Raw genomic sequence first — 25725 nt, 5'->3', positions numbered from 1 at the left:
GTATAAACAAACCTGTTGAGCCGTTCACCACTTTGTGAATTCAGGTATTTCATCACAAATTGTGTACCACCATCGATACATATGCAAACATGGCAGAGTGAGACGTAGAGCTTACACATTGCTTTTGTTTGGTGTAACTATTTTTTTTTTTAATTCTCTGTGGACTAAAAAGAATAAAGTCCTGTATAGGCTCTGTGGACTAAGGGTGCATCAAATAAACATGAAACTGAAAAATTGCAGTATTCTTACATGTACCATCCTGTGGTCTGTATTTTTATATATACAGTATCAGTTGAATGAGAAAGTCTGTCCAAACCTTTGACTCAGTGTATATAAATACAGACACCTCGGTGTGGTACCTGTAAGGATACTAGGATTTTTCATGTTTATTTGGAGGGTGTGTGTGTGTGTGTGTGTGTGTGTGTGTGTGTGTGTGTTTAATGTGATTATACAAAATGCAATGTAAAAACTGAAGGCAGAATGTGGAAACCGCAGATAAACAAAGTGACTGTTGAACAAGTGACGTTATTCCACTTTTTTAAATATGGTGCAAGTCTTTTTTTCTATACTTGTGTGAGGAAATCTAGCAGTACTGTTCTGTGACTTTGAAAACGTGATTCGTGCTGAGCCATGCGGGAGGGGGACCATTACACCCCTACTGTGGGGATGGTTTTTAATCAGCTAGTTAGACTGTTGAGGTCTGATGTGACTTAATTTTACTGCAGTATGCATGGATGTGATGTGTGCATTTCTTAATATGGTGTTATTAATAAAAGCGAATGGAAACCTACAAATTGTTGTCTCCTAAGAATTATCTGCCAAGCTAAAAAACAAAACTAAAACAAAACAGCAATTAATGTTAAATGAATTCTATTTTTAGGTTTGTTTTCTCAGAGCAAGAGCATGTTTTACTGTATCTCATCTTAACGCTTATTCAACCGCGTATAATACCGAGGCTCAGAGTCGGCACCAGTTTGCTGAGGTGCAGAAACAGGACAGGCCTGAATCATGTTTACAGAATAATTAGCCAGTCTATTCTTGTCCATTTAAAAAAATAAAAAAATAAAAATTACAACAGATTTCAGATACAGGCAACACAGTGGCTTAGTGGTTAGTACTGTTGCATCACAGCAAGAAGGTCGTGGGATCGCTTCTTCCCAGGGCCTTTCTGTGTTTCTGAGTTTGCATGTTCTCCATGTGTTTGCGTGGGTTCCCACAGGGGGCTCCAGCTTCCTCCCACATCCAAAAGACATGCAGACAAGGTGAATTGGAAGCTTTAAATTGTCCATAGGTGACAATGGACCCTTAATTAGAGTAAGCAGGTGTAGAAAATGGATGGTTGGATTACTTATACTTCATTTGGGGCAGTGTGATGGCCAAGTGCTCAGAGCTCTTGCTTCCAAAACAGAAGATTCACAGTTCAACACCACCCTTGTTCATTCTCCATGTAATCTGGAATTGCATCAGAAAGGGCATACAACAAAAAAAACAACGTGCCAAATCAACATACAAATCTCTATCAGATCCCGAGTGAAGCGTGAGAAGCCGAAAGAAGTTAGTTTTGACAAATACATGTTACGTGCAGTTATATGAAGCAGCTTGAGACATCATTTATTACCAAATTCCCACACAAATTTTTTAAACATTGACATTTGTTGTTCTTACAGGGAATCTACATCTCACGAATCTCAGAGGGTGGAGCTGCTCACAGAGACAGCACGCTGCGTGTTGGGGACCGAGTGATCTCCGTGAGTGCCGCATTTCCACATGTGCCATACAAACCTCTACAGTGGTTTCATAAATATGGGAATAGGAGGGAATATTTTATTTCCAAAACTAAGGTTTTCTCCTTTTTATATTGCAGGACTTAGATATTTTTCGTGACATCCTGTTATATGCATCACTGCTGCCACTTCAGTTAAAGTGACCATTCAGATCTCTGAAAGTGTTGTTTAAATGTGATCAGACTTATGATGTTAATTCCAGGGTAATGAATGCGGAAACAATGCTGTTTTCATAATCAGATAAATACTAGATGGGATACATCTCCAAAGTAATTCAAGTCTTCAGTCTCTCCTGTGAGACAGAGGATGTATTTCTGTCAGTTAAATTAGTGGAGCAGATACATCAAAAAGCTTAAAAATTGTTAGATAAATCCAGTGCATCCTTTATTCCTGGCTTATCACGTCTTTCCCAACTCCCTATTCCTTTTTCTAGGACATGTTTTTGCTTTATTCCTGTTTCTATTTGTAGCCTGCCTCTGTTTCTTCCCATCTGTGCCTCTGCATGCTCACTAATGCATTGAACTCACATCTCCTTGGCTGCTTGGCAGTGGGTTATGGCATTGACTGAGACTGGTGCCATGCTGACTTAGTAAGTGCTCTTACATTGCCAGTAAGAGCTGGTACTGTCAGGTTGGTGCTGACCTCTGTTTGTCTCTTTGAGCACAGCTTTGATTGTGTTCGCCTAAAAGCTTTGTTCCCCTTTAAGATCAGATTCACAACAACAGAAGATAAAAGTGGTCAAAAGTAAGTAAGTCCCTTCGGTTGCTCCCTTGTTTGCACTCGGGGTCACCACAGCAAATCCAAGGTGGATCTGCATGTTGAATTGGCACAGGTTTTACGCCGGATGCCCTTCCTGACGCAACTCCATTACCTGGAGAAATGTGGTCAAAAGAATTTTCTTATTATTGCCTTTGTTGGCTTAAGCTCAAACTCTTTTGGTGTAATGCATACAGCCACTTGTGTTTTATATAAGAAAAGGCAAGACACAAGGTGAAAGGATTCATCAGAAGAATAGCTCCTGTGAGTATTGTGGAATATAATGCAATCTGCTTGCTGAACGCTTTCTTCTCTTTTGCAAGCTCTAATAGCTTAATTTACCTGAAGGTAACCTGCTATGACCCCTGCTCTGTGGTTTTCCTCTGTGCATGCACCTCTGTATGGGTATTGAGTATTTATTTCACTTTGGTGCATTCACAGCATCCTTATTTGTGAGACCATGTCATGAATTGGAATAAATTAAGAACAGGTTACATCTGTGAAAAGTTCACATTGTACAGTGTGATAAGAGAGGGCAACGTGACATTTCCAGCATGTATTTGTACTTTAACCATCAAATATATCCCATGTGCCGATGATCAATGCTGCCCATTGCTGTTTGGAGCTTTGCGGTGGACTGACACCCTCCTTGGTTGGTTTTATTGTTGATCCAGATCAATGGTGTAGACATGACAGAGGCCAGGCATGACCAGGCAGTAGCACTCCTTACTGGCACCTCCCCCACTATCACCCTCCTGGTGGAGCGTGACCAGAATGCACCAGGTGGCTCTCCAGGTCTGTCCAGGGCCCGGGCCCACTCCCCTCCTCCCCCTGAACCTTCAGACTCTCCTGACCAGGAGGACGAAGGCCTTCACGGGAACCACCTGGGTCGATTAGAAGATGAGTATCCCATTGAGGTGAGACCTGTCAGTACTGTAGAACCTGTGCACTTAGAATAGCTTATTGGTTTTATTATTTCATGCTGTAGATGTTTTATTAAAGCTTTCAGTCATAATGCCTGTTTGTTTGGCTCCTGCCTCATGCTTAAATGCTGTCCAGCTCCACAGACGATGGTGTATGATATGAAGGCTTAACCTAAAACTTTTAGTAATGGCGTACTGTAGTGTACAGCCTGTTGATAACAGTCATTTGTCCCTTAGTGCTCGTCTAGCTGTTCTGTCAATAGCTGCTGCGATGTGTGTAATAGAATTGTTATTGTGTATTTGTTAGACAAATTATCCCTGTAGAAAGATGGCGATAAAGCTGTCCCAATCAAAAAAGCTGGAAGAAGACTTGAATTGAATCTCTTTATTGCCTTTAGTGTTGCAACATATTCAAAAGTCATTTTCTACATTTTTTAACCCGTCATTTCAACAGGAAGTGACCCTGGTGAAGTCAGGTGGCCCTCTTGGTCTGAGCATTGTGGGGGGCAGTGACCATGCCAGTCATCCATTTGGGATCAATGAACCTGGAGTTTTCATCTCAAAGGTACAACCCTCAAATTGGGTTACATTTGGCCTATTCTTTGTTTTCCTGTTTCTCAACACCTCTCTCAATTTATCTTCTCAAATATTTTATGTTGGGTCTCATCAGGTGATACCTCACGGCCTGGCATGTCAAAGTGGGTTGCGTGTTGGCGACCGAATATTAGAAGTGAACGCGATTGATCTGCGTCACGCCACACATCAGGAGGCTGTGCGCGCTCTACTAGCCAACAAGCAGGAGATCCGTATGTTGGTGCGACGGGATCCATCACCGCCCGGCATGCAGGTAAAGCAGCCTACAAAACAAATACACACACACACACACCTTCCTCTGTACATGAACTTGTACTGTGTAAGTATGCTTCTGAATAAGCAGAATAACACATTTATACCATAACATTGCCTAATGTACTTGTTATCATTGCAGGAAATTCTCATCCAGAAGCAGCCAGGAGAGAAGCTTGGAATCAGTATTCGTGGAGGGGCCAAGGGGCATGCTGGAAACCCCTTTGACCCCACAGATGAGGGAATTTTCATTTCTAAGGTGCTGGAACATTTCAGAATTGTTTTATATTTGGAGGTATTTTTTAATGGCTAAAGGAATTAGAGCTCATTGCCTACCTTCTTTTTAGCTTAAGCTGAAGTAATCAGCTCCTTGGATGGTGAAGGACCTGGTATCTATGAAACACATTCTTTTGAATCTATACATTCAGAACTTCAGGCACAGTCAGAGCAGAGTGGAGTCGATATGAGAACAAATCATGACAACTCTGCTGAAAATGTGAATTTATGTTTGCAAACAACACGCTTATTTTAAGTGTGAAGGGAAAACATAACCCGAAAAAGATGGCATGTGACTTGTCGTGTTAACTAAAAACAGGCGGATTTGTCCAGTATGTTTGGGCTCTTATCATATTCTGGTCACTGTTCAAATAGGTAAGCTTGACTGGCGCAGCTGCACGAGACGGTCGCCTGCAGGTTGGCATGCGAATCCTCGAGGTGAACAACCACAGCCTGCTTGGGATGACACACACAGAGGCAGTGCGAGTACTTCGAGCAGTTGGTGACTCATTGATCATGCTGGTGTGTGATGGCTTTGACCCAAGGAAAGTGGCTGCAGGGGAGGTGAGACACCATGCAAAGTTGTTTTTGGAAAAAAAATGTGCTTGTCCAAATTTTTATTAGTGTCGTTAATGTTGATAGAGAACTTCAGGCAATGTCAAATGGAGTTGCATTGTGTGCTTGTTGATTTAGAAAAAGCTTATGAAAAGGTGCCAGAGGGTTTGTGGTATTGTATGAGGAAATCGAGAGTAGCACAGAAGTATGTGAGGATGATGTAGGATATGTATGAGGGCAGTGTTCCAGTGGGGAGGTTCAAGGTGGAGGTGGGATTACATCAAAGATCAACTGTGAACCCTTTTTTCTTTGTAGCAGCGGTGGATAAGTTGACATATGCGATCAGACAGGAGTCTCCATGGGTTGTGATGTTTACAGATGACATTGTCATCTGTAGAGAGAGTAGGGAGCAGGTTGAAGCTAGCCTGGAGAGGTGGAGGTATACTCTGGAGAGAAGGGGAATGAAAGTCATGAGGAGGACCATGGAGTCTGTCTGTGTACGTCTCTTTGTTGTGGCAAAGATTGTGGTATATGGGAGAAGGATGGCGTTGCTAGTCAGGAGGAGGAGGAGGATGCCAAAGTGGAGATTTGTGGATGTAGTGAGGTAGGACATGCAGGAGGTTGGTGTGACAGACGAAGATGCAGAAGACTGTGCAAGAGGGTGTGATGGAGACTGTTGATCTCCTGTCTCGATCCCTAATGGAACTAACAAAGAAGAAAATATTCTTGAAGTTGTTTATTGCATTCCACCAATTTGGTACTCATCTTTTCTGCTTTGTAAACTGCATATCTCATGTTGAAGCAACACTTTTCTTGTGTCCATCCAGGCATCTCCTGGCATCATCGCCAACCCCTTTGCGGGAAACATTGTTCGTAAAAACAGTATGGAGAGCATCTCTTCTATAGACAAAGACCTGAGTCCAGAGGAGATAGACGTCATACAAAAGGTACGATATGCTTTAACGGAAGCAGAAGCCAAAGCCAACCTTCGTGCAGAATATATTTTGCGAGGCCACCAGTATTAAAGGAATGTCAGGCTTTTTGGTTTAGTACAGACGTTTATGTTGTTTCTTAATAAACTTTTATGTCAAAGATTTGAGTGTTTCGGAATCTTTTCCTCGTAAGGCTTGAAAGCGCACGTACAGTCATACAGTCTTACAAAAATTACTTGTTTCTCTGTTGAGATTTACTCAATATACCATAAGAACTTAAAGGAATAGCACAGATCTTAAATAATCTTACCTCCAGGAGTCTGAGATGGTGAAAGAGACATCGCAGTGGGAGCGAGAAGAGATGGAGAAAGTGGTAAGTGAAACTGAAATCGGTTCTTGTTTTGGGAAAATGTAGATCGATTTTCTAGTAATTCGGTCAAAAGAGCATTTTTTTGCATCATACTAATTTAAAAATGCACCACATGAGCCTTGCACAAAACTGGGGGGGGGGGGGGGGGGGGCTGTAGAGTCAGTATGTCTGTTGTTGGGTGAGTGAAGCTTTTCCTCTGCACCCTGTGTGAGTATCGTGTTTTTACGGAAGTGTTCCTGCAGATCCGACCTCGCATGCTTTTTCTGCTCCCATAGATGATGAATAGAATGCTTTTTAATGTGTGTGGGTTCTATCCTTTTCTTTCCCTCTGTTTCCTCCTCCACTTTGGTGTGTTTGGATTCATTATACAAATCATCCCATCTCTCTGTACCACTTCTCCTCTGCTGCCGTTCCTCTTCATCCTTTAAACATAAACCTTCCAATGGGAGTGAATCCTCCGACTCCTTTCACCCATCATTGCACTCCTCATTACTGTGTGGCTGTGTGTGTGTGGTCGGGTGTCTTTCCTCCTGCCCTCCCTTTCTCGGTGAAGGAGCGTATGCGTTTGGAGCGTGAGGAGGCAACTCGCCTACTAGAAGAGGAGACCGAGGTGAGCCACTCCTCAACAGCAGGTCCTCAGACAAATGTGTAAATAAAATGAGTCTGGCTACAAGTACTGTAGCATGACTGCAGTCACAGGATTTTACTCTGCTTCTAGTGCCTGGTTAGAGTGTTTGCATCGATGGGAACATTTATTTTCTTATCTTAATAGAACCTTTATCAGACTACTTTGATTTTTCTCAGGAAATTGGTTACATTTGGACATGGGGTGCCAGTAAGAATACAGATTGTTCTAGGTCAGGGATCACTAACCCTGCTTCTGGAGATCACCTGCACTGCATGTTTTCAAACTATCCCTACTCCACTCACTGCTAGTTTACAACCTCAAATCAGAAAAAATTGGAACAGTATGGAAAATGCAAAGTAAATAAATTCATTCATTCAAAATAGTAGTGATCCTTCCATTTACTTTAACCTTTTCATTGCAGACAGTATGAGCAAAGATCTTTTGTGTTTTCTGTGGTCAGCTTCATTTTATTTAATAATAAATTCATTCTTACATTTAACACCTACAACACATTGGAATAAACTTGGAATTCTAAAGCATTTAAGACTTTATAATGTTGCCATACCTTTGCAACAGTTAAAATAGCTTTGGCATTGAAGATAGAACTAGACTGCACAGTTTTTAGCCATTTTAGTTTGTATATATGTGATTTTAATTTTTAGTTTGTGTATATGTGGGGGGGTTTTGCCCAATGTAGGGAGATATTGCCACCTCTGGGTGCTCAGTGTGTTGCCCACTGGGAGTTACTGAAGCTGCCTGTAGATGTAGATACCAAGCCACGAAGCATTTCAGGAGTTATTTTGTCACATTCTTCTTGCAGACATCTTAAGGTGTGCAGCAGTATTGGGATCATCATTGTTGCATTTTTCATTTAGTAGTTCTTCACACATTCTCTGTTGCTTAAACAAGCTGACATCTGATGATTTAATGATGATTCTGCACCCCCAAAAATTGTGGAGTGACATAATAACAAAACGTGTAACAGCATCGTCTACATTTTCTTGAGGCTAACATGAGTTGGAGGGATTGTTAAACTAGTATAGAACATAGATCAAAGCCAAATTGCTGCTCTTATTCTGTATTATTTACGCTGGTTTTAGTACTTTACTTGGTTTTCATGCAGTTTATTTGACACTTTATTACATTCTACAAGTAGCCCAAACAATTCTCTACATAGGGTTTTCCTGCCAGGCTAACTTGCATAACAAACTAACTTCAACTGAGAACCCTAACTTTTTGGTATCTAATTATTTCCATTTAGAACATTGGCACCGGTCCTCTCAAACTTGACTACAAAACTCTGGCTGCACTGCCCACCACCAGTCTGCAGAAGGTCAACAGGGTAAGTCTCCTTTCATCTTCTAGTGTCTTTCTACTTGTGCTCTATACAGGGGTGCTACATTAACTTAGGAGTCCTATTTGTCCTACTTTTGGTCTTCTGGGAAAATGGGTGCAGAGCTCTCAGGTTTTCAAGGTTTTATTATTATTATTATTATTATTATTATTATTATTATTTTCCTTATTTGTATTGGAAATGGCATTCATGGTTTGGAGTAGAATTCTTCATGGAATTAGTTTCATTATTGTCCCTGGAATCTCTGTGTGACCTGTACAGTTGGCCCTCTATAAGCAGGAATGTTATGGCGTGCTCATTACTGACTGCTATCATTAGGACCAAGGTTAAAGCCCACAAATATGTTGCCTCAATGTAATGTCAAGTGCCCCCTAAGACATCACAAGGGCAAATTTCAACAACCATGACTTGGATTGAAGGAACAACATTTGGACCAAGGAAGAATCAGAAATAAATAGACAGATATCCAACATAGGAAGGTGATATAAAGCCAACAACAGTAACCTGTCGTGGTGTATGTATAATCAAGTATGCTGTCCTGGTTTTTCCAAGGTTGACACAAAGCCTGTCATGGGGGGGTGACATGGGGAGGGGACAGCTGGGCACCATCAACCCGCCTATCCTTGGCGATATTTTAAACCTTGCATCTGGCTCGGAAATGGATGGTGCCTCGTGAGAGGATGGGGGTGTCATACAGACAGGGAGGGAGGGAGTCATGTAGGAGTAACAAGTATTTCAGTTTAAGTTCTCAGTCTTTGGAAGAGCAGGTTCAGAATTTTCCAAGTTCCATCCTACTGTGAGTATAAACACTTGAAATAAGTACATAACTGTTTTCTTTGTTTTTGTCAAACCTGTTTTTAGCACATTATTCAATGATTCCTTTATTTCAGTCTCTCCTGTGTGTGTCTGTCTTAAGTAGATGGTTTAATTTGGTTTTGCTGAAGGTCTTAACACCACACTGTTAAAAAGGTAGTGTAAAATTGCAAGTTAGCCAAAATGATTATTTCCTGATTAGTCTGTTAATCACTGGGATAACTTACCAATAAATAGCCATGTCTTCTACTTTTAATCTGTCAACCTTGTACCTGGGCATTTTCTCATAAAAGTCTTAGTTACAAAAAAAATAGACAAGTATTTCTCCAACATGACAAATGGGCAAAAAACAAATCATGAGTAATCTGCAGTATAAAAGACACACAGCATCAATAACTTTAAAATGAAATGTATCAATTAACTAGTTCAGCCTTTATGTTTATTTGTGAAATGTGCTTTTATAAATTATAATATGTTTAGTGTGACTTTTACAAGACTGACAAAATTTATTAGCCCACTTAAAATTGAATGCTATCAAAGCATTGAACGTTAAAACTGATCTTAGTATAGACATCAATATATATTTAACTTGAATAATTTAGGTAACACAGTTTTTTATGGTTAATTAAGCAGAGCAAGAATTTGGCAAATTAATGAGGAAATTGGTGCTGTATATTATTAGACATTATTAACCAAAACAGGAAAAATATTTAGTAAGAAAAATGTGTTAGTCCCTTCTATTTGTATTTATTTGTTCATTTAACAGGAAAAAACTACATATCTCGTCATACCAAAGGTGACATTATTTTATTTAAATCCCGTAAACTGTTGCGTCAACATACCTCTTTCAGGAAGTAGCCACAGATGGAGAAAGCAGTGAAAACCACACATCAGCGTGTTGTGTGTGTGAGAGAGAAGTTATTGATGTTGTAGGACATAGAGGATTGAGCAAAAAACAAAAAGCATTTTAATTGTAATGACCCTGATTGTTTATTTTTGAATCAAAAAATCTTCTGCATACAGTTCACAGTTATGGTGGTTTCTGGGTGTTGTAGTCCTAAAGCCACATTTCAGAGAGTTGTGAAGCTTTTTATCTTCTCCGCTCTTATGCTGGTGAGTCGGCTCTACTTTCCTCTCTCACATCAAAACCTCAGCTGTCCCCCACAGGCTTTCTGTGCCAAAAGGGCATTGTCCACATTCCAACCCGCTGACCCTCAGCACCGTTGAGTTGTTAGAGTCTGCATGTAGAAAATGCCACTACAGTGATTTGCAGTGGTTGTTTTCTTATGTCACCTGTTTGGATTTTCCCAATATGTCGCAGCCATGGCAAAGCAACTCCTGAATTCCACCTATGTAACTCATTGTCTGAATTAAATTGAGGCGTTTTATGTGTTTTTAGTTATTTTATTTAAGAGTGCAACAATTAAGTTGCTCTTGAAGTGTTTTTATTCCCATTGAGCTGTGGTTGTATGAAACATATTAAACCTATTTCTTAAATTCTTTTTGGTAGTGACAGCAGCGGGTCACTCTTCTGATAAGGAGTTATTTAAGGCAAATGCCAAGAAGATGACAAGCTACAGCCGGGGGTGGGGACTGTAGTGATGTTAAACTTAATAGCAGCTGGAGGTTTGTGTGTCAAGTAGCTTTTTATAGAACCATGTGTTACGATATATTTAGATATTAAGAAGCTGAAAAGATTATTAAGGTGGCAATACTGTCCTTTTGTTCTTATTGTGGATACTTAAAATATATATATATAATATAAAAATAAATTTTATTATTGAAAACAGATTAAGTACAACACAAAATTTGGACCGTTGACACAAGCAGGATATCCTTCTGTCTCCGTTCTTATAGTTTTGAATAATGTCAAAAAACACAAAAATACCTAAAAAAAAAAAAATTATTCTTTTTCTTTTGGCTGCTCCCATTAAGGGTCGCCACAGCAGATCAGTCGTTTCTATCTCACCCTGTCCTCTGTATCTTCCTCTGTCACACCAACCACCTGCATGTCCTCCATCAGCACATCCATAAACTTCCTCTTTGGCCTCCCTCTTCCTCAGCATCTTTCTCCATATATACCCTGGGTCCCTCCTCTGCATGTCTCAAAAATAACTAAAAAATAAAATGACGAAATAACATCAGTTAAAAAGGCTTGGGGGGAGGTCATTGGGGAGGCACAGGTAGAGCTGGTCACCGACCAAAATGTGGCGATACAATTCGTATATTACACTATTGAGTATTGAAAAATTATTTGTTTTCCAATACCAAATTTCAATACCCAAGCCTTAAATCTCAGCGTTGTTTGCACTACGGTCTATGAATGTTGGTGATTGGCTGGCTAATGTTCATTTACACAAGCATGACATGGATATATGAAGGAAAAAAAAACTTTCTGTACCACTACCTTATTTTTTATTTCTTCCTCTTGTTTGTCAAACTATTTGTTTCAGTGTTACTACATTTTGTAAGTGATTTATTTTTGTCATTTTCTGTAGCTGTGCACATGTTCACCTGCAAAACATGATTCAGCTGTAAATCGTGAATTATCCGCAAACTGTGAATTGCAAAATGTAAATACTGAAGAAATATCTCCCGAAACGTGAACGCAGGTCTCGCAAAATGTGAATTTCTTCATGAGTTGCTGTATGTGCTTGGCTGAGGAGCCAATGGTGCGAAACTGCCATCAATGGGAGCTTCTGTGGGATTATGACTGCGTTCCTCTCACTTTCATTGCACCACGAGGCACCCCTTGACTCGCGCACTTATCAAAAAGTGACATGGCTATGAATGCTTGGCCACCACAAGTCAGTTATCCCTATGGTAACTTTTCTAACACCTCCTGCTTAAAACCCAAAAAGTCAAAAGGATCGTGAGGTCCCACTTTCACAGTCTGTATTCATACTGAAAATCAAGATCAAACGAGCTTTTGCCCTTCTGCTCCACAGGAGGGTTCTGTCCTCCCTGAGTTTTCCTTAGGACAGCTGCGTTACCATTTGACAGGAGTACCGCCCCGAGTCAAACACCCCCCCCCCCCCCCCCCACCACTGTCCCCGGAGGGGGTCACGACCAGCGGGGCCGCTCGTTTGACACCAGCAGTGAGAGCTCGCTCGGGACTCGCCTCTTCGCTTCACTGGGTGTAGTGACACCCCCCACCCCCAAAAAAAACAAACTATATATTTTTTGCAGAGGTAGGATCGGAGATAGGAATCAAGATTTCCTGAAGTAATTGATTTGTAAACTGAAATCCATAAACTACTTAAACTGAAAGAAAATATATATCATGAATGATAGTCATAGATTTTCCGACTTACATTTTGCGAGACCTGCGTTCACGTTTTGTGGGATATTTTATTCATGGTTTGCAGCAAAATTATTAATGATTTGTGGATATTCACAGTTTGCATAAATTTTCATTAATGGGTTGCAGATAATTCATGATTTGCAGCAGATTCACGTTTTGGGGGTCAACAGCATATCATTTCCTTTGCTCCTGTTCAGTTCTCTACTTCTGTAAGTCTGACTGCACCCATGGAGACGCCTCTGCAGACACAGTATGGAGCGCTTCTAGAGCCTTTGGGCTTCAGTTTAGGTCACACCACGAAACCTGTCTGCCACTTGGATCCTGAGTCCTGCTCCACTTTGGGCACAGATCATGGCCATCTTCATGGTTCCCAGTTCTCTCCTAATGGAACTGCCACGCTTCCAAGTACTGAGTCGGCACCTGAAGACAAAAACAAGGAATGCCTGGTGGATTCTCAGCCAATTTGCTTCAAAGAAAATCCTTTCTTGGTGGCAAATCGCAAAGGCAAGGGGCTTCCCCCTGAGGAGCAAATCCTCTCCGGGCCTCCTGTCGGCTACGGGAGACAAGGCCAACTGCAACCCTGGTTGTTCAGCAAGGCAAGCTGCCTGCCTGCATGTGGTTTGGAGGCAGCATGGTGTGTTACTACTACACAGTTTTCTCACCGATGTCCATTGAAGTGACTCATACTGTGCATCTGTACTCTAACGAAGATATTAGACCAAACAGTCTCCCAAATCCCTGATTTTGGTTTGATGCTTTATTTGTTTTGAAAGCTTTTTACCCCTCGGACCACGTTGATGTTAGTTGTATCAACCTCCTTGTGTTGAACAGATGCATGTTTTAACTGTGAAGAGTGAGCTTGTAACACCTTGTGTGGAATTCAGGAACTGGTTGGAATGTCTTTCCCAACAGCTTGGAGGTGGTGTCCTAAGTTGTACATGAACACTAGTGGCACAACTTGCAAAAAGAAGTGCATGTTTATTAGGAAGATGATGTTTCTTTAGATGCAGTTGCAAAGTGTGTTTTGCGCTATTTTTTTTTTTATCTTTGTTTTCGCAGGCTCCTTCCTCTGACTTTGCACGGACAGACAGCCCAATCAGAGAGGCGCCGTACTCCCCAACTATCCAACCGGTAAGCAGCCCCGAATTCTTTCTCTGGTGCTCTTCATCTTTCATCCCATCCCATCCCTTCATGTTCTCATTTTACATGAGTCACTTCTCACTCTGCAGCACACGTAAAGTGATTCGGCTGAGTTGACTCTTTTGACCTTTGCTCCTTCCCGTAGCCCAGCCATCACTCTTCCAACAGCTCCTTGTGCACAGGCAGGGAGACCCGCTTTGTAAGTGGGCCTTGTGACTTTTTCTGCTCTGGACTGGGTTATTTTTATTTTTTTGTTTCTTTTTTTTAAGCAAACATGTCTGCTGCTCTGAGCACTCTGTTTATTATAACATAAAGGTCCTAACTGGCTCAGCTAAAATGTTTGATGAGCATGTTTTTATCAGCTGATTACTGATGCTTTGCCTCATGTAGACATGATGCACTTCAGCAGTTGAGACTTATTCATTTTGTTTCCTCTTGAGAGATCACCAGTGGGGTAATGCATCAGACAAAGTGGAACCATTAATCACATTTACATTTTACCTTCACCAAACATGCCCATTTTTTTCATTTCATTTCATTTATGTAGCGCCAAATCACAACAAAGTTGCCTCAAGGCGCTTCACACAAGTAAGGTCTAAGCTTACCAACCTCTATAGCAAGCACACAGGCAACAGTGGTAAGGAAAAACTCCCTCTGATGATTTGACGAAGAAACCTCAAGCAGACCAGACGCAGAGGGGTGACCCTCTGCTTGGGCCATGCTACCAACACAACTGACAAAACGAATATACAGGAAATTTTGGGAGCGCAGGACAGGAGGCTTGCAGAAGAAGATGCCACTCCCATCTCTGGATGGAGCCGCACCTCAAACAGAGAGAGAGGGGAAAAAAAACAGAATCAGGCATCAGAAAGACAAGAAATACAGTATAATTTGTTGGCATTAAGCAACAAGAAAAAATAAAAAACAAGAACCAGAAGAAATACTAAGGTGACCATGTGCAAGTTCAGATGCACTCATGGTGGACATGAACGCTGTACCAGTGTTGGGCTTCTGGCGATTATGTTAGTTTTCTGTGGCAAAATTATTTTACAACATTTATCTGTAATGCGGAGGACATGACAGGAGTTTGCTACATAAGTTGTAATTGATTTTGGGCATTCTGAAATCAATAGAGGAATAATAATAAAAAAAAAAATCCTAGACGTGTGCTGTGAAATGCAAATTTTTTTTCTATTTCAATTTATTTTCCTTTATATAGTGCCAAATCACAACAGAGTTGCCTCAAGGCACTTCACACAGGTAAGGTCTAACCTTACCAACCCCCAGAGCAACAGTGGTAAGGAAAACCTCCCTCTGAGGAAGAAACCTCAAGCAGACCAGACTCAAAGGGGTGACCCTCTGCTTGGGCCATGCTACAAACATAAATTACAGAAACAATTCACAGAACAATTCACGGACGAATATACAAGAATTGCTGTTGGTGCACAGGCCAGGAGGGTCGCCAACACAAACAGCTCCCATCTCTGGATTGAGCTGCACCTTAAACAGAGAAAAAACAGAATCAGGCATCAGAAAGACAAAAAATACTGTATAATTTGCCAGCATTAATCAACAAGAAAAACAGAAGAAATACTAAGGTGATCGCCGGCCGCTAGCCCTAAGCTTCACTTAAAGACCCAGAATTTAGGTGAAGTTGAGGCCGCGGCCCGGTCCAATTAAAAAAGCGTAAAACAAAACTGTACCAGTATGCTAGCCATATGATTGGGAAAAGAAGTACATCTTAAGTCTGGATTTGAAAGTCTCCACAGAATCTGATTGTTTTATTGACGCAGGGAGAAAGAGTGAATTAGACATATATGAACCAGTCAACCCCCCCAGTTTCACACAATATCTCAAAAGCATGAATATATTCTTGTATGTCTCCAAATTAAAAGTGTACATAATGAGGAAAAACTAAATTTCTGGAGAATTTTGATGAACCAAATGAAATGAAAAAGCAACGTTATGTAATATTCCATTGACCAGATTGCCTCTTGATTAACGCTGCCACCTGCTCACGAATGTTCACAAGAACATTTATACACTTGAAATGGATTAGTTTGGAGCATTCTGCGAGGAAGAGATCACTGTTATGCTTTGGGTGTTTTTACTGCAGTGCATGCGTGTTTCATGCAGAACGTTGGCTGTGACCTTCCTGTCATTAAGTATAACAAATGCTTACAGGAATAAGGTGCCGTTTATAAACGCTAAAATAATGTAACAGACTATAATCTGTTGCAGAGTGTTTACCTCAATGGGATAAAGAGTTGGACTACCAATATGCAGACTGGGGTTTGACTCCCAGTCACAGTACCTGTCTGTGTCTTTGGACAAGACACTTTATCTGCATTGTCCCTGTTCTGTTCTCATTTCTTAGTAGAGCTTCAATCAGCTAAATGGTGCTGGGTTCTGACTAATAGCTGGTTATTGCTTTCCCTCTGGCATGGCTTGTATTTTCTGAAAGTTTGGCAAATACAGCTGCAGAACCAAACCTCAATTTAAGTAAAAACAACATTTTAACTCTCTTCTGCTCTCATTTCTTGACTGTACAACCCCTGGCAATAATTATGGAATCACCAGCCTTGGAGGATGTTCATTCAGATGTTTAATTTTGTAGAAAAAAAAGCAGATCACAGACATGACACAAAACTAAAGTCATTTCAAATGGCAACTTTCTGGCTTTAAGAAACACTATAAGAAATCAGGAAAAAAAATTGTGGCAGTCAGTAACTGTTACTTTTTTAGACCAAGCAGAGGGAAAAAAATATGGAATCACTCAATTCTGAGGAAAAAATTATGGAATCACCCTGTAAATTTTCATCCCCAAAACTAACACCTGCATCAGATCAGATCTGCTCGTTAGTCTGCATCTAAAAAGGAGTGATCACACCTTGGAGAGCTGTTGCACCAAGTGGACTGACATGAATCATGGCTCCAACACGAGAGATGTCAATTGAAACAAAGGAGAGGATTATCAAACTCTTAAAAGAGGGTAAATCATCACGCAATGTTGCAAAAGATGTTGGTTGTTCATAGTCAGCTGTGTGTAAACTCTGGACCAAATACAAACAACATGGGAAGGTTGTTAAAGGCAAACATACTGGTAGACCAAGGAAGACGTCAAAGCGTCAAGACAGAAAACTTAAAGCAATATGTCTCAAAAATCGAAAATGCACAACAAAACAAATGAGGAACGAATGGGAGGAAACTGAAGTCAACGCCTGTGACCGAACTGTAAGAAACCGCCTAAAGGAAATGGGATTTACATACAGAAAAGCTAAACGAAAGCCATCATTAACACCTAAACAGAAAAAAACAAGGTTACAATGGGCTAAGGAAAAGCAATCGTGGACTGTGGATGACTGGATGAAAGTCATATTCAGTGATGAATCTCGAATCTGCATTGGGCAAGGTGATGATGCTGGAACTTTTGTTTGGTGCCGTTCCAATGAGATTTATAAAGATGACTGCCTGAAGAGAACATGTAAATTTCCACAGTCATTGATGATATGGGGGCTGCATGTCAGGTAAAGGCACTGGGGAGATGGCTGTCATTACATAATCAATAAATGCACAAGTTTACGTTGATATTTTGGACACTTTTCTTATCCCATCAATTGAAAGGATGTTTGGGGATGATGAAATCATTTTTCAAGATGATAATGCATCTTGCCATAGAGCAAAAACTGTGAAAACATTCCTTGCAAAAAGACACATAGGGTCAATGTAATGGCCTGCAAATAGTCCGGATCTTAATCCAATTGAAAATCTTTGGTGGAAGTTGAAGAAAATGGTTCATGACAAGGCTCCAACCTGCAAAGCTGATCTGGCAACAGCAATCAGAGAAAGTTGGAGCCAGATTGATGAAGAGTACTGTTTGTAAATGCTCTTTTTCTTGCAACCCCTCAGAGTCCTCCCATCGGAAAGGACAGCCCAGAACAGTGTTCTTTCAGGGACAGACAAAAGTATTTTGAGATTGTCCCAGTGTTTTGCTCCTGGTGTGTAGTGAGCACCTTATATGGCAGCACCCTCACATTGGGGTGGATGTGAGGCATTAATTGTAAAGCGCTTTTAGCATTTGATGCAGATGGAAAAGTGCTATATAAATGCAGTCCATTTCCATTTATCACTAGGGCGTCTATAGAACTGACGACTTCTACTAAAATGTAGTGACCATACACACATTTTCCCAGTTTGAGAGCCACGTTGGATCCAGTATGAATCTCCATGTTGATTTGGCACATTTTACGTCAGATGTCCTTCTTGACTCAACTCCACAATAGACTGACAACTCCACAGTAGAATGGACAGGGGTGGTCCTCAACCAGGAACCTTCTCCTCTGGGGAAAAAAAAGTGCACAAACCTCCTGTCCACCACACTGTCCACATATATTTTTACAAGAAGCCAGAAAAAATTTGAATAATGGATCTAGTTGTTGGACACACTTGTTACTCAAACTGTCTTGAGGTATTTCTTTGTTCTTGCGTTATCTGAGTGTTTTTACTGTCAAATCAGTGTCAGTAAAAACTGATTGTATGGCAGAAGTTTGTCTGAGCTTACAAAACTTCATACCAGTCCATCCATTTTGTCATTACTTTAATTTATTTATTTTTTTTGCAGGCAAACATTCATTACACCTCCACTCCCACTGCCAAGGAGAGCACTTCATCATCAGTGAGTGTGTCATTAGGATTTGGAGCAGATTGTGTTCCACATTAAGCTATTTTAGTCAATGCTGCTTAGCAAGCAAATTTTCCTATGTGATGAAACCTGAAGAGACAGAAAAAGAAAATTGATAAATAAACTAACGGTAATTTATCCTCTGACACATCCAGCCACCACTCATTTTGAGTTAACGTTCATGCTAAGCTTTAGTGTTAATAGATATTTATGGTTATACAAACACGTTTTGTTTTTTTTTCCTTCCAGACAAGACCGGGTGCCATCCATCCAGTTGGGCGCATGAGGCCGAGTACCTCTCCTGCCACTCCAGACGGCCACAGTCCCAACCCCTTCCAGCATGGCCCCTCCCCTTTCAACTCCCAGACCTCTGTAAGACCCCTCACAACCACGTAGGGCTGTCTTTCCACCCGCGCAGCTCTGTGCCGCCTTCTGTTAGCTCACAGAGTGAAAACACTGAAGTAATTTCTTGTAGCAGTGCAGCAGAGTTGCAAGTAATTAAAGCGTGAGATGATTTGTTTCTGCATTACAGTCACATTCCGCTGCTATCAGTGGCCCCCGGGTAGACCTGGAGGTCATCCATTTGTGAAAATGGCACTTTATCAGAATCCAGTTTAACTCCCAAATTGATAAATAATGACGCTATGATATGATCTCATGTCCTTCATTGTTTCACAAAGGTACTCAAACAGGGAACAAAAATCTACCACCTTTTAACATGCTATAAGCCCTACTGTCTGCCTTCTGATGTAGCCCCTCCCCCTCTGTCACATGACGCCAGCTGCCATGTTTGTCACCTGTTCTCCTGCACAGTCATCTTCAACTTTGCTGGTTTTTCATAGTCTACCCTCTCCTCCATGTCTGTCTTTCTTGTCTGCCTTTCCCACCTCCTCCTCTTCTTTCTTCCGGGTTCCCCCATATGAACCTGCCCCGCGTAACCCCCACAGCCTTGTGCCCCCTCCCTCTCCTCACCTGACGAGTTTCCTATGAATGTCAAGGAGGCATACAAGGCATTTGCAGCCGTGCCTCGCTCTCTGGCAGTGCTGGAGCCGCCACAGGTAGGACGAGCTGTCCGCATTCCCCTGTGTCACATCCACAAAGCATGCTGTGCTCTGATTGGTTGGTTTCACCTCCCCGTCCAGCCCCACACTCCTGCCTTTCCTTGACTGGAGCAGGATGCCCCTTCAGAGCCTGTCCTGTGTTGGAGGGCCTGTGCTGTCATGTGTGGAATGCCTTCATCTTTGGGTTTTGTGCTTTACTGGCATTAATTGTTTATTTCTCAATGCCATCTGTCCATTTATACGTGGGTCGTGTACTAATCCTCAACCCCTTTTTTTTTAATATTCTGTATCCCAGCTGCTAATCATTGTGCCTCGCCGTACCTTTGCACAAAGTCTGTCTCCTTTATTTCACTGACAGATTATTTCCTCCTCTACTCAACAGGATCTGTATGGTCTGAAAAATAACTTCCACAGCAAGCAAGAGGTGAGTCACCCTGAGAATGTGCCAACTTTAAAAGTACGCAGTCACTTCCCACTATGTGTTATCTCTCATTATCAGTTCATTTTGGCTTGACACAAATGTTTACCAGCGAAATTCCCCTAAATTGCAAGCTTAACATCACTTATTCTCTTGTTTTTACTGTTTTGGTTCTATGTGTTACTAAACACAATCCACGTCTGTTTACCTTAAAAAGAACGCACAAGAATAGGTGCAATCTTGCATATATGCAAAAAGATGCAAACAAGAAGAAAGCCTCGGTCCCACCGAATAATGAAGGCTGAAGAAGGAGCCATGCATGGGTGTGGGGTGATTATTCGAAGAATGACCCACGTTTTCATCTATCACGTATCCACTATGAAGGTGCCACTATGTGCCTCTCTGTACCCCGCATGTGCCGCGTAGCAGCCTCAAGTGAGCGATGACCGACCTGTCATTACAGCCTCGAATGGCTCGCATCAGCCACACGAAGCCACATAGTGCCATGATAGCGCCATGTTAGCGCACGTTTAGGCATGAGTTTGGTCCAAACCTCCAGCCCTCCCACACCTGGTCCCTTCAAAGTGTGGGTTTTCAATTCACAGATTCACAGCAGAATTTAAAGATGTCCCTTCTTTTTTTTTTAACGCAGTCCAAAAATAGACACTCCAGCACAGTTCCGCAGTTGTGCGCTGTGTGCCAGGCTGCTGTCCACCTGTAATGCACCAGACCAGCTAGACCTGAACCACGGGTTCCTGGAGAGCCGCCTCTGTGCTCCTCGCTGGCTCCGCGGCTCTCTGGCTTTTTTTTTTTTTTTTTTTTTGCGGCTTTAAACACACAAAACTTTATGTTTGTCTGTTTATTTTTGCAAAATTGCTCTTTTGTGTGCGCACTGCTGTTGTCCTTTCATGGACAGCCGCCTCTCTGCTCTTTCTAAGTGGCTTCCTTTCCATCCATGGCTTGCTGGCTTTATTTTTTCCCTGGCTTTGCACAATCATTTTTACAACGTGAATCCACTTTTAACTTTGTGTTCATCCGTTTATTTCTGCAAAAGCGCTCTTTTGCGCGCGCGCTGTTGTCCTTTCATGGAGAGCCGCCTCTGTGCTCTTTCGCGCGGTGCCATTCTGCATACAGAATGAGGTGGCCGTTTTATTATATACACCTGTGGATCATTTTCAATATATGTATATATTTCTTTATTTCTTCCGCAGCTTACAAGTCACCATGATACAACTTTTAACTTTGTGTTATGTCTTCAAAATCGGTCTTTTGCGTGCTCTCCACCTGTGTTGCCGCAGAGCTCCTGCTCTTAGCTGCTCCACTGGAGTTATATCTTCCATGGCTTTAAACACACGTTTCTGTGTAGGCTCTCAGTTGTCCAGGTGGTTTCCATAGTAGAGAAGCTTGAATCTTCGACTGGACTGGGTTGCTTGACGTGAGGACGTTTCGCTTCAAATCACAGCAGCTTCCTCAGCTAAAATTCTTGCTGTGGTAGTCTGACTTCTGTCTTGACTCTTGTAGAGAAGAATAAACTAGAAGCCAACAAAAGCTGGAGTTTTTTAACCTAACCAGACCCCACCTACCGAGAGGCTGACTGCTATAGGCTAGTGACTAAACAATAGCTCTAATTAGCACCTATTGTGCTCTAGTTAGCACTCTCCTAATGACAGGACGGAAGCCTCCCCTGATGGCTCCCTTGACGACTCTCTCCTGATGACGTGAATGACTCATTACCATGAACATTGCCCTAGTTACAAACAGAGCAATGTAGTTTATCATATCAGATGTCAGGAAAACTGTAATGAACACTACATAGGTGAGACAAAGCAACTTTTACACAAGAGGCTATACCAGCACCGCAGATAGGTCGCCAGTGGACCTCAGTCTGCAGTTCATCTCCACCTGAAAGACACTAACCACACGTTTGAGGACAAGAAAGTTAAAATCTTAGCCAGAGAGAAGAAATGGTTTGAGAGAGGTGTCAAGGAAGCATTCTTTGTAAAACAGTTGAAACCCACCCTTTACCGCGGAGCGGGTCTCAGACACGCTTTGTCCCCTGTTTACAATGTGGTACTCAGGTCAAAGCAGTTTCAGTCTTTTGTTCATGGTAATGAGTCATTCACGTCATCAGGAGAGAGTCGTCAAGGGAGCCATCAGAGGAGGCTTCCGTCCTGTCATTAGGAGAGTGCTAACTAGAGCACAATAGGTGCTAATTAGAGCTATTGTTTAGTCACTAGCCTATAGCAGTCAGCCTCTCGGTAGGTGGGGTCTGGTTAGGTTAAAAAACTCCAGCTTTTGTTGGCTTCTGGTTTATTCTTCTCTACAAGAGTCAAGACAGAAGTCAGACTACCAGAGCAAGAATTTTAGCTGAGGAAGCTTCTGTGATTTGAAGCGAAATGTCCTCACGTCAAGCAACCCAGTCCAGTCGAAGATTCAAGCTTCTCTACTATTTAAACACACATCCACTTTCACGCAGTCACCCAAATTTTAACTTTGTGTTCATCCGTTTATTTCTGCAAAAGCACTCTTTTGCGTGCGATGCTGTTCTGCATACAGAATGAGGTGGCCGTTTTATTATATACACCTGTGGATCATTTTCAAAAAAAAAAAAAAAAAAATATATATATATATATATATTTCTTTATTTCTTCCGCAGCTTACAAGTTATCATGATACAACTTTTAACTTTGTGTTATGTCTTCAGAATTGGTCTTTTGCGCGCTCTCCACCTGTGTTGCCACACAGCTCTCAGCTGCTCCACTGGAGTTATTATCTTCCATGGCTTTAAACACACATCCACTTTCACGCAGTCACCCAAATTTTAACTTTGTGTTTGTCCAGTATTGACTGAAATATCACTCTTTTGTGAGCTGGCGTTCTGCCTAAATGCTCGTTTGAAGCGTGATGATGAGTCACTGCCTCCGTGCGCACACACAGCAGAGCTCGTGATCCATTAATTCCAGAAGAGATTAGAGGTATTTTCGGCATCCAAGGTTTGACAGAAAATGATTAATTCGCTACAAAATAATTATTTTATATAGAGTCCAGTGCACAGAGCAGGTGGAATTGTGTGCGCAAGAGGAGACCCGCTCCAAAAATAGCCTCTCAGGTCCTGCCTCAGTGCACACACACAGCGGAGCTCATGTGATCCATTAACAAGATATTAAATCAACATACTTTTACATACAACAGACATCAACATACAGACATACTTTTACAGCTAGGAACTGTTTTATCAAGCTATAAAAAACATTAAAAATAATTACCTTAAGCTGTTCAAAATACATTCCACATGGAGCAGGAAAGAGAGGGAAAAAAAGCATCCAGATGAAACAGTCCTCTGATTCTAGAAGTGATTAAAGGTGTTTTCAGCATCCAAGGTTTGGCAGAAAATGATTAATCCACTACAAAATATATAGAGTCCAGCGCACAGAGCAGGTGTGCGCAAGAGGAGCCGCTGCTCCAAAAATAGCCTCTCAGGTCCTGCAAAGGTGCCAGGCACACGGATAATGGACTTTTTGCAGACTCGTAAGCACCACGCAAATGCTTCTAAGCGGTCGCAGGAACTCGAACACAAACTGCGCCACGCTGTTGTTGCTAAATTTTGAACATCTTGAAATTAGCACCACCCTCAAAGAGGAGCCTCGTTAACTGAAGATAATGCCTCTAAGAACTACTCTGAGCCACTATACTGCCACAATAGCTCACGAAACAAAAAAAAAAAACAGGGTGCGTGGCTCCTTCTTCATCCTTCATTATTCGGTGGGACCCCGGCTTAACAACCAAACCTCAACCACAACAACCTTGTTTTCTATTTCACTTGCACATGTTGCAGAGGTATGTTGTTTCCTTGACTACAAGAATAAATTTTCGTGTTGTGATATCAAAACACCAGTTTGCATAGAAATAAAAAACTTTCTGCAGGGCCCTTCTTTTGTAGGTCAGAATAGTTTGTCAGACCCCCCCACTCCCACATGCACGTCTTTTGTTTCCAAACTTCACTGGAATTGATTTCAAACATTGTAATTTATACAAAACTACAGCTTCTTATTGAATAAAATAAACTTCCGATTTCTCTTTTGTCCTTCACGTTGTCACCAGCTCATTTTTCATTGATTGATTGATTGAATATTACTGCATACAGTAACTGAGTACTTGGAATTGAGCATAGACCATGTTGGACTTTGTTCACCCTTGAATTGTTGCTGAACCTGCCTCAAAATCCACATAGTCTGGCCTCAGTTTGAGTTACAGAACAAAGTATTAGAAGGTATCTCGACGTTCCTGAAAAGACCCCAGCGGATCTTGGTGGTCTTTATTCTGACGGTCCAGTGACATCCTATGTGGCCTTTTCAGCCTGAGCTGAACGACGAGGTCTTTGATGGTGACGTAGAATGTCACACAGGAGCTGGTAAGGTTTTGACAACTGACAAGGTCTCCCCCTGGCCCTCCCTCTCGTCTGACCGTCGGGACTATATCAGCATGGCAGCAGTCCCTCGCCACTCCAGGCCTTCCTGGGATGAGCAGGTACCCACTGCTTCTCTCACAGCTGGAGGAACGCGACCCTTCAACTGTGCTGTGTTGCGCTTGGCTTTTCAGGTGGCGGTGTCTCTGCTCCTCGGGAATCAATGACACCTGTTCTCATTTCTTAGTAGTGCTTCAATCAGCTAAATGGTGCTGGGTTCTGACTAATAGCTGGTTATTGCTTTCCCTCTGGCACTGCTTGTATTTTCTGAAAGTTTGGCAAATACAGCTGCAGAAACAAACCCCAACTAAAAAAAAAACAAAAAAATTTAACTCTCTTCTGCTCTCATTTCTTGACTGTATATTTTGTAAATGCTCTTTTTCTTGCAACCCCTCAGAGTCCTTCTCCCATTGGAAAGGACAGCCCAGAACAGCGTTCTTTCAGGGACAGACAAAAGTATTTTGAGATTGACGTGAAGCAGCAGACACCAGACAAACCCAAACCTCGCATCTCCCTCGTCGGCGAGGACGACCTCAAAAAAATGAGAGAGGAAGAAGGTTAGTTCCCAATGTTTTCAAACTCATCTTAAGTAGCTCTGACACCTGGCTGAGTTTGGTGCTGAGTTTTTCAGAGTAGCAAATCAACACAACTCGTATATAACTCGGAGAACTCGGTATACTACTCGGAAAAGGTTAGTTAATGTTGTACTGCTTTTGAACATGTTCAAAATTGGGGGCTAATTGGACAAACTCCTAACTAACTCAGTTTAAATTAAACTCAACTCTGGGTAGCATGGGGTAAGTTTGTACCGAGCTCAGTACAAACTGTCTGGACTTGAGTACAATTTCAGCTAGGGTGTACACTGAGTCAAGCTGTGGTGAGTATCAGGTAAGCACAATTAGGTAGAAGTTTGACTTCCTGAAAATTTTGGACAAATTCAAAATTGGAACGAGTTTAACAGAACTTTTCAAACCTGTGTTGAGCTATGCTGAGTAGTATACTGAGATCCTGCCGAGTTGCTACTCCGACCCGGCCAGGTGTGAGACCTGCTGGGAGAAACTGACCAGCGTGCACAAAGTTGTTCCTTGGCCTGATTTGGTACCATATTTGCCCCAGTGTAAGATTGCTTGACTTATCTGCCTTGTTTAATTTTCCAATCTGTCTGTTTATCGCACCCCAGCAAGAAAGTTTGAGCAGTGCGCACGAGAGTATCTGCTGGATGAAGACGATGAGGATGAAGAGGAGGATCTTGCTAAGCAGGTGGCACAGATGAAAGCCACTGGCAAGGTGTTGCTGGATGGAGTCGAGTACCCGGTGGAGCCAGTGAACAGCCCAACCCAGCAGTGCGCCACACCGCTGACCCACAACACCACACCATCTAGCTATTGTGGAAGCTCGGGGTAGGAATGCATGTCAGCA

General features: G+C 41.9%; 1 protein-coding gene across 1 annotated transcript in view; it reads left to right on the top strand.

The window, feature by feature from the left end:
- The window catches only part of scrib (scribble planar cell polarity protein), a 218711-nt gene that overhangs the window by 177107 nt on the left and 15879 nt on the right, over positions 1-25725 (top strand). The window contains 18 exon segments of the mRNA XM_034167047.1: positions 1668-1748; positions 3215-3457; positions 3918-4028; positions 4134-4310; positions 4452-4568; positions 4961-5149; positions 5968-6087; positions 6389-6445; positions 6996-7052; positions 8332-8412; positions 13601-13672; positions 18303-18356; positions 18612-18734; positions 19310-19420; positions 19806-19847; positions 24198-24368; positions 24704-24863; positions 25487-25706. Of these exon segments, the coding sequence (XP_034022938.1) occupies positions 1668-1748; positions 3215-3457; positions 3918-4028; positions 4134-4310; positions 4452-4568; positions 4961-5149; positions 5968-6087; positions 6389-6445; positions 6996-7052; positions 8332-8412; positions 13601-13672; positions 18303-18356; positions 18612-18734; positions 19310-19420; positions 19806-19847; positions 24198-24368; positions 24704-24863; positions 25487-25706 (2186 nt within the window).

Source organism: Thalassophryne amazonica, chromosome 1, assembly GCF_902500255.1.
Source record: "Thalassophryne amazonica chromosome 1, fThaAma1.1, whole genome shotgun sequence".
Lineage (NCBI taxonomy): Eukaryota > Metazoa > Chordata > Actinopteri > Batrachoidiformes > Batrachoididae > Thalassophryne > Thalassophryne amazonica.
Note: the sequence above shows the minus strand (reverse complement) of the source record. Positions and strands in the feature narration are given on the sequence as shown.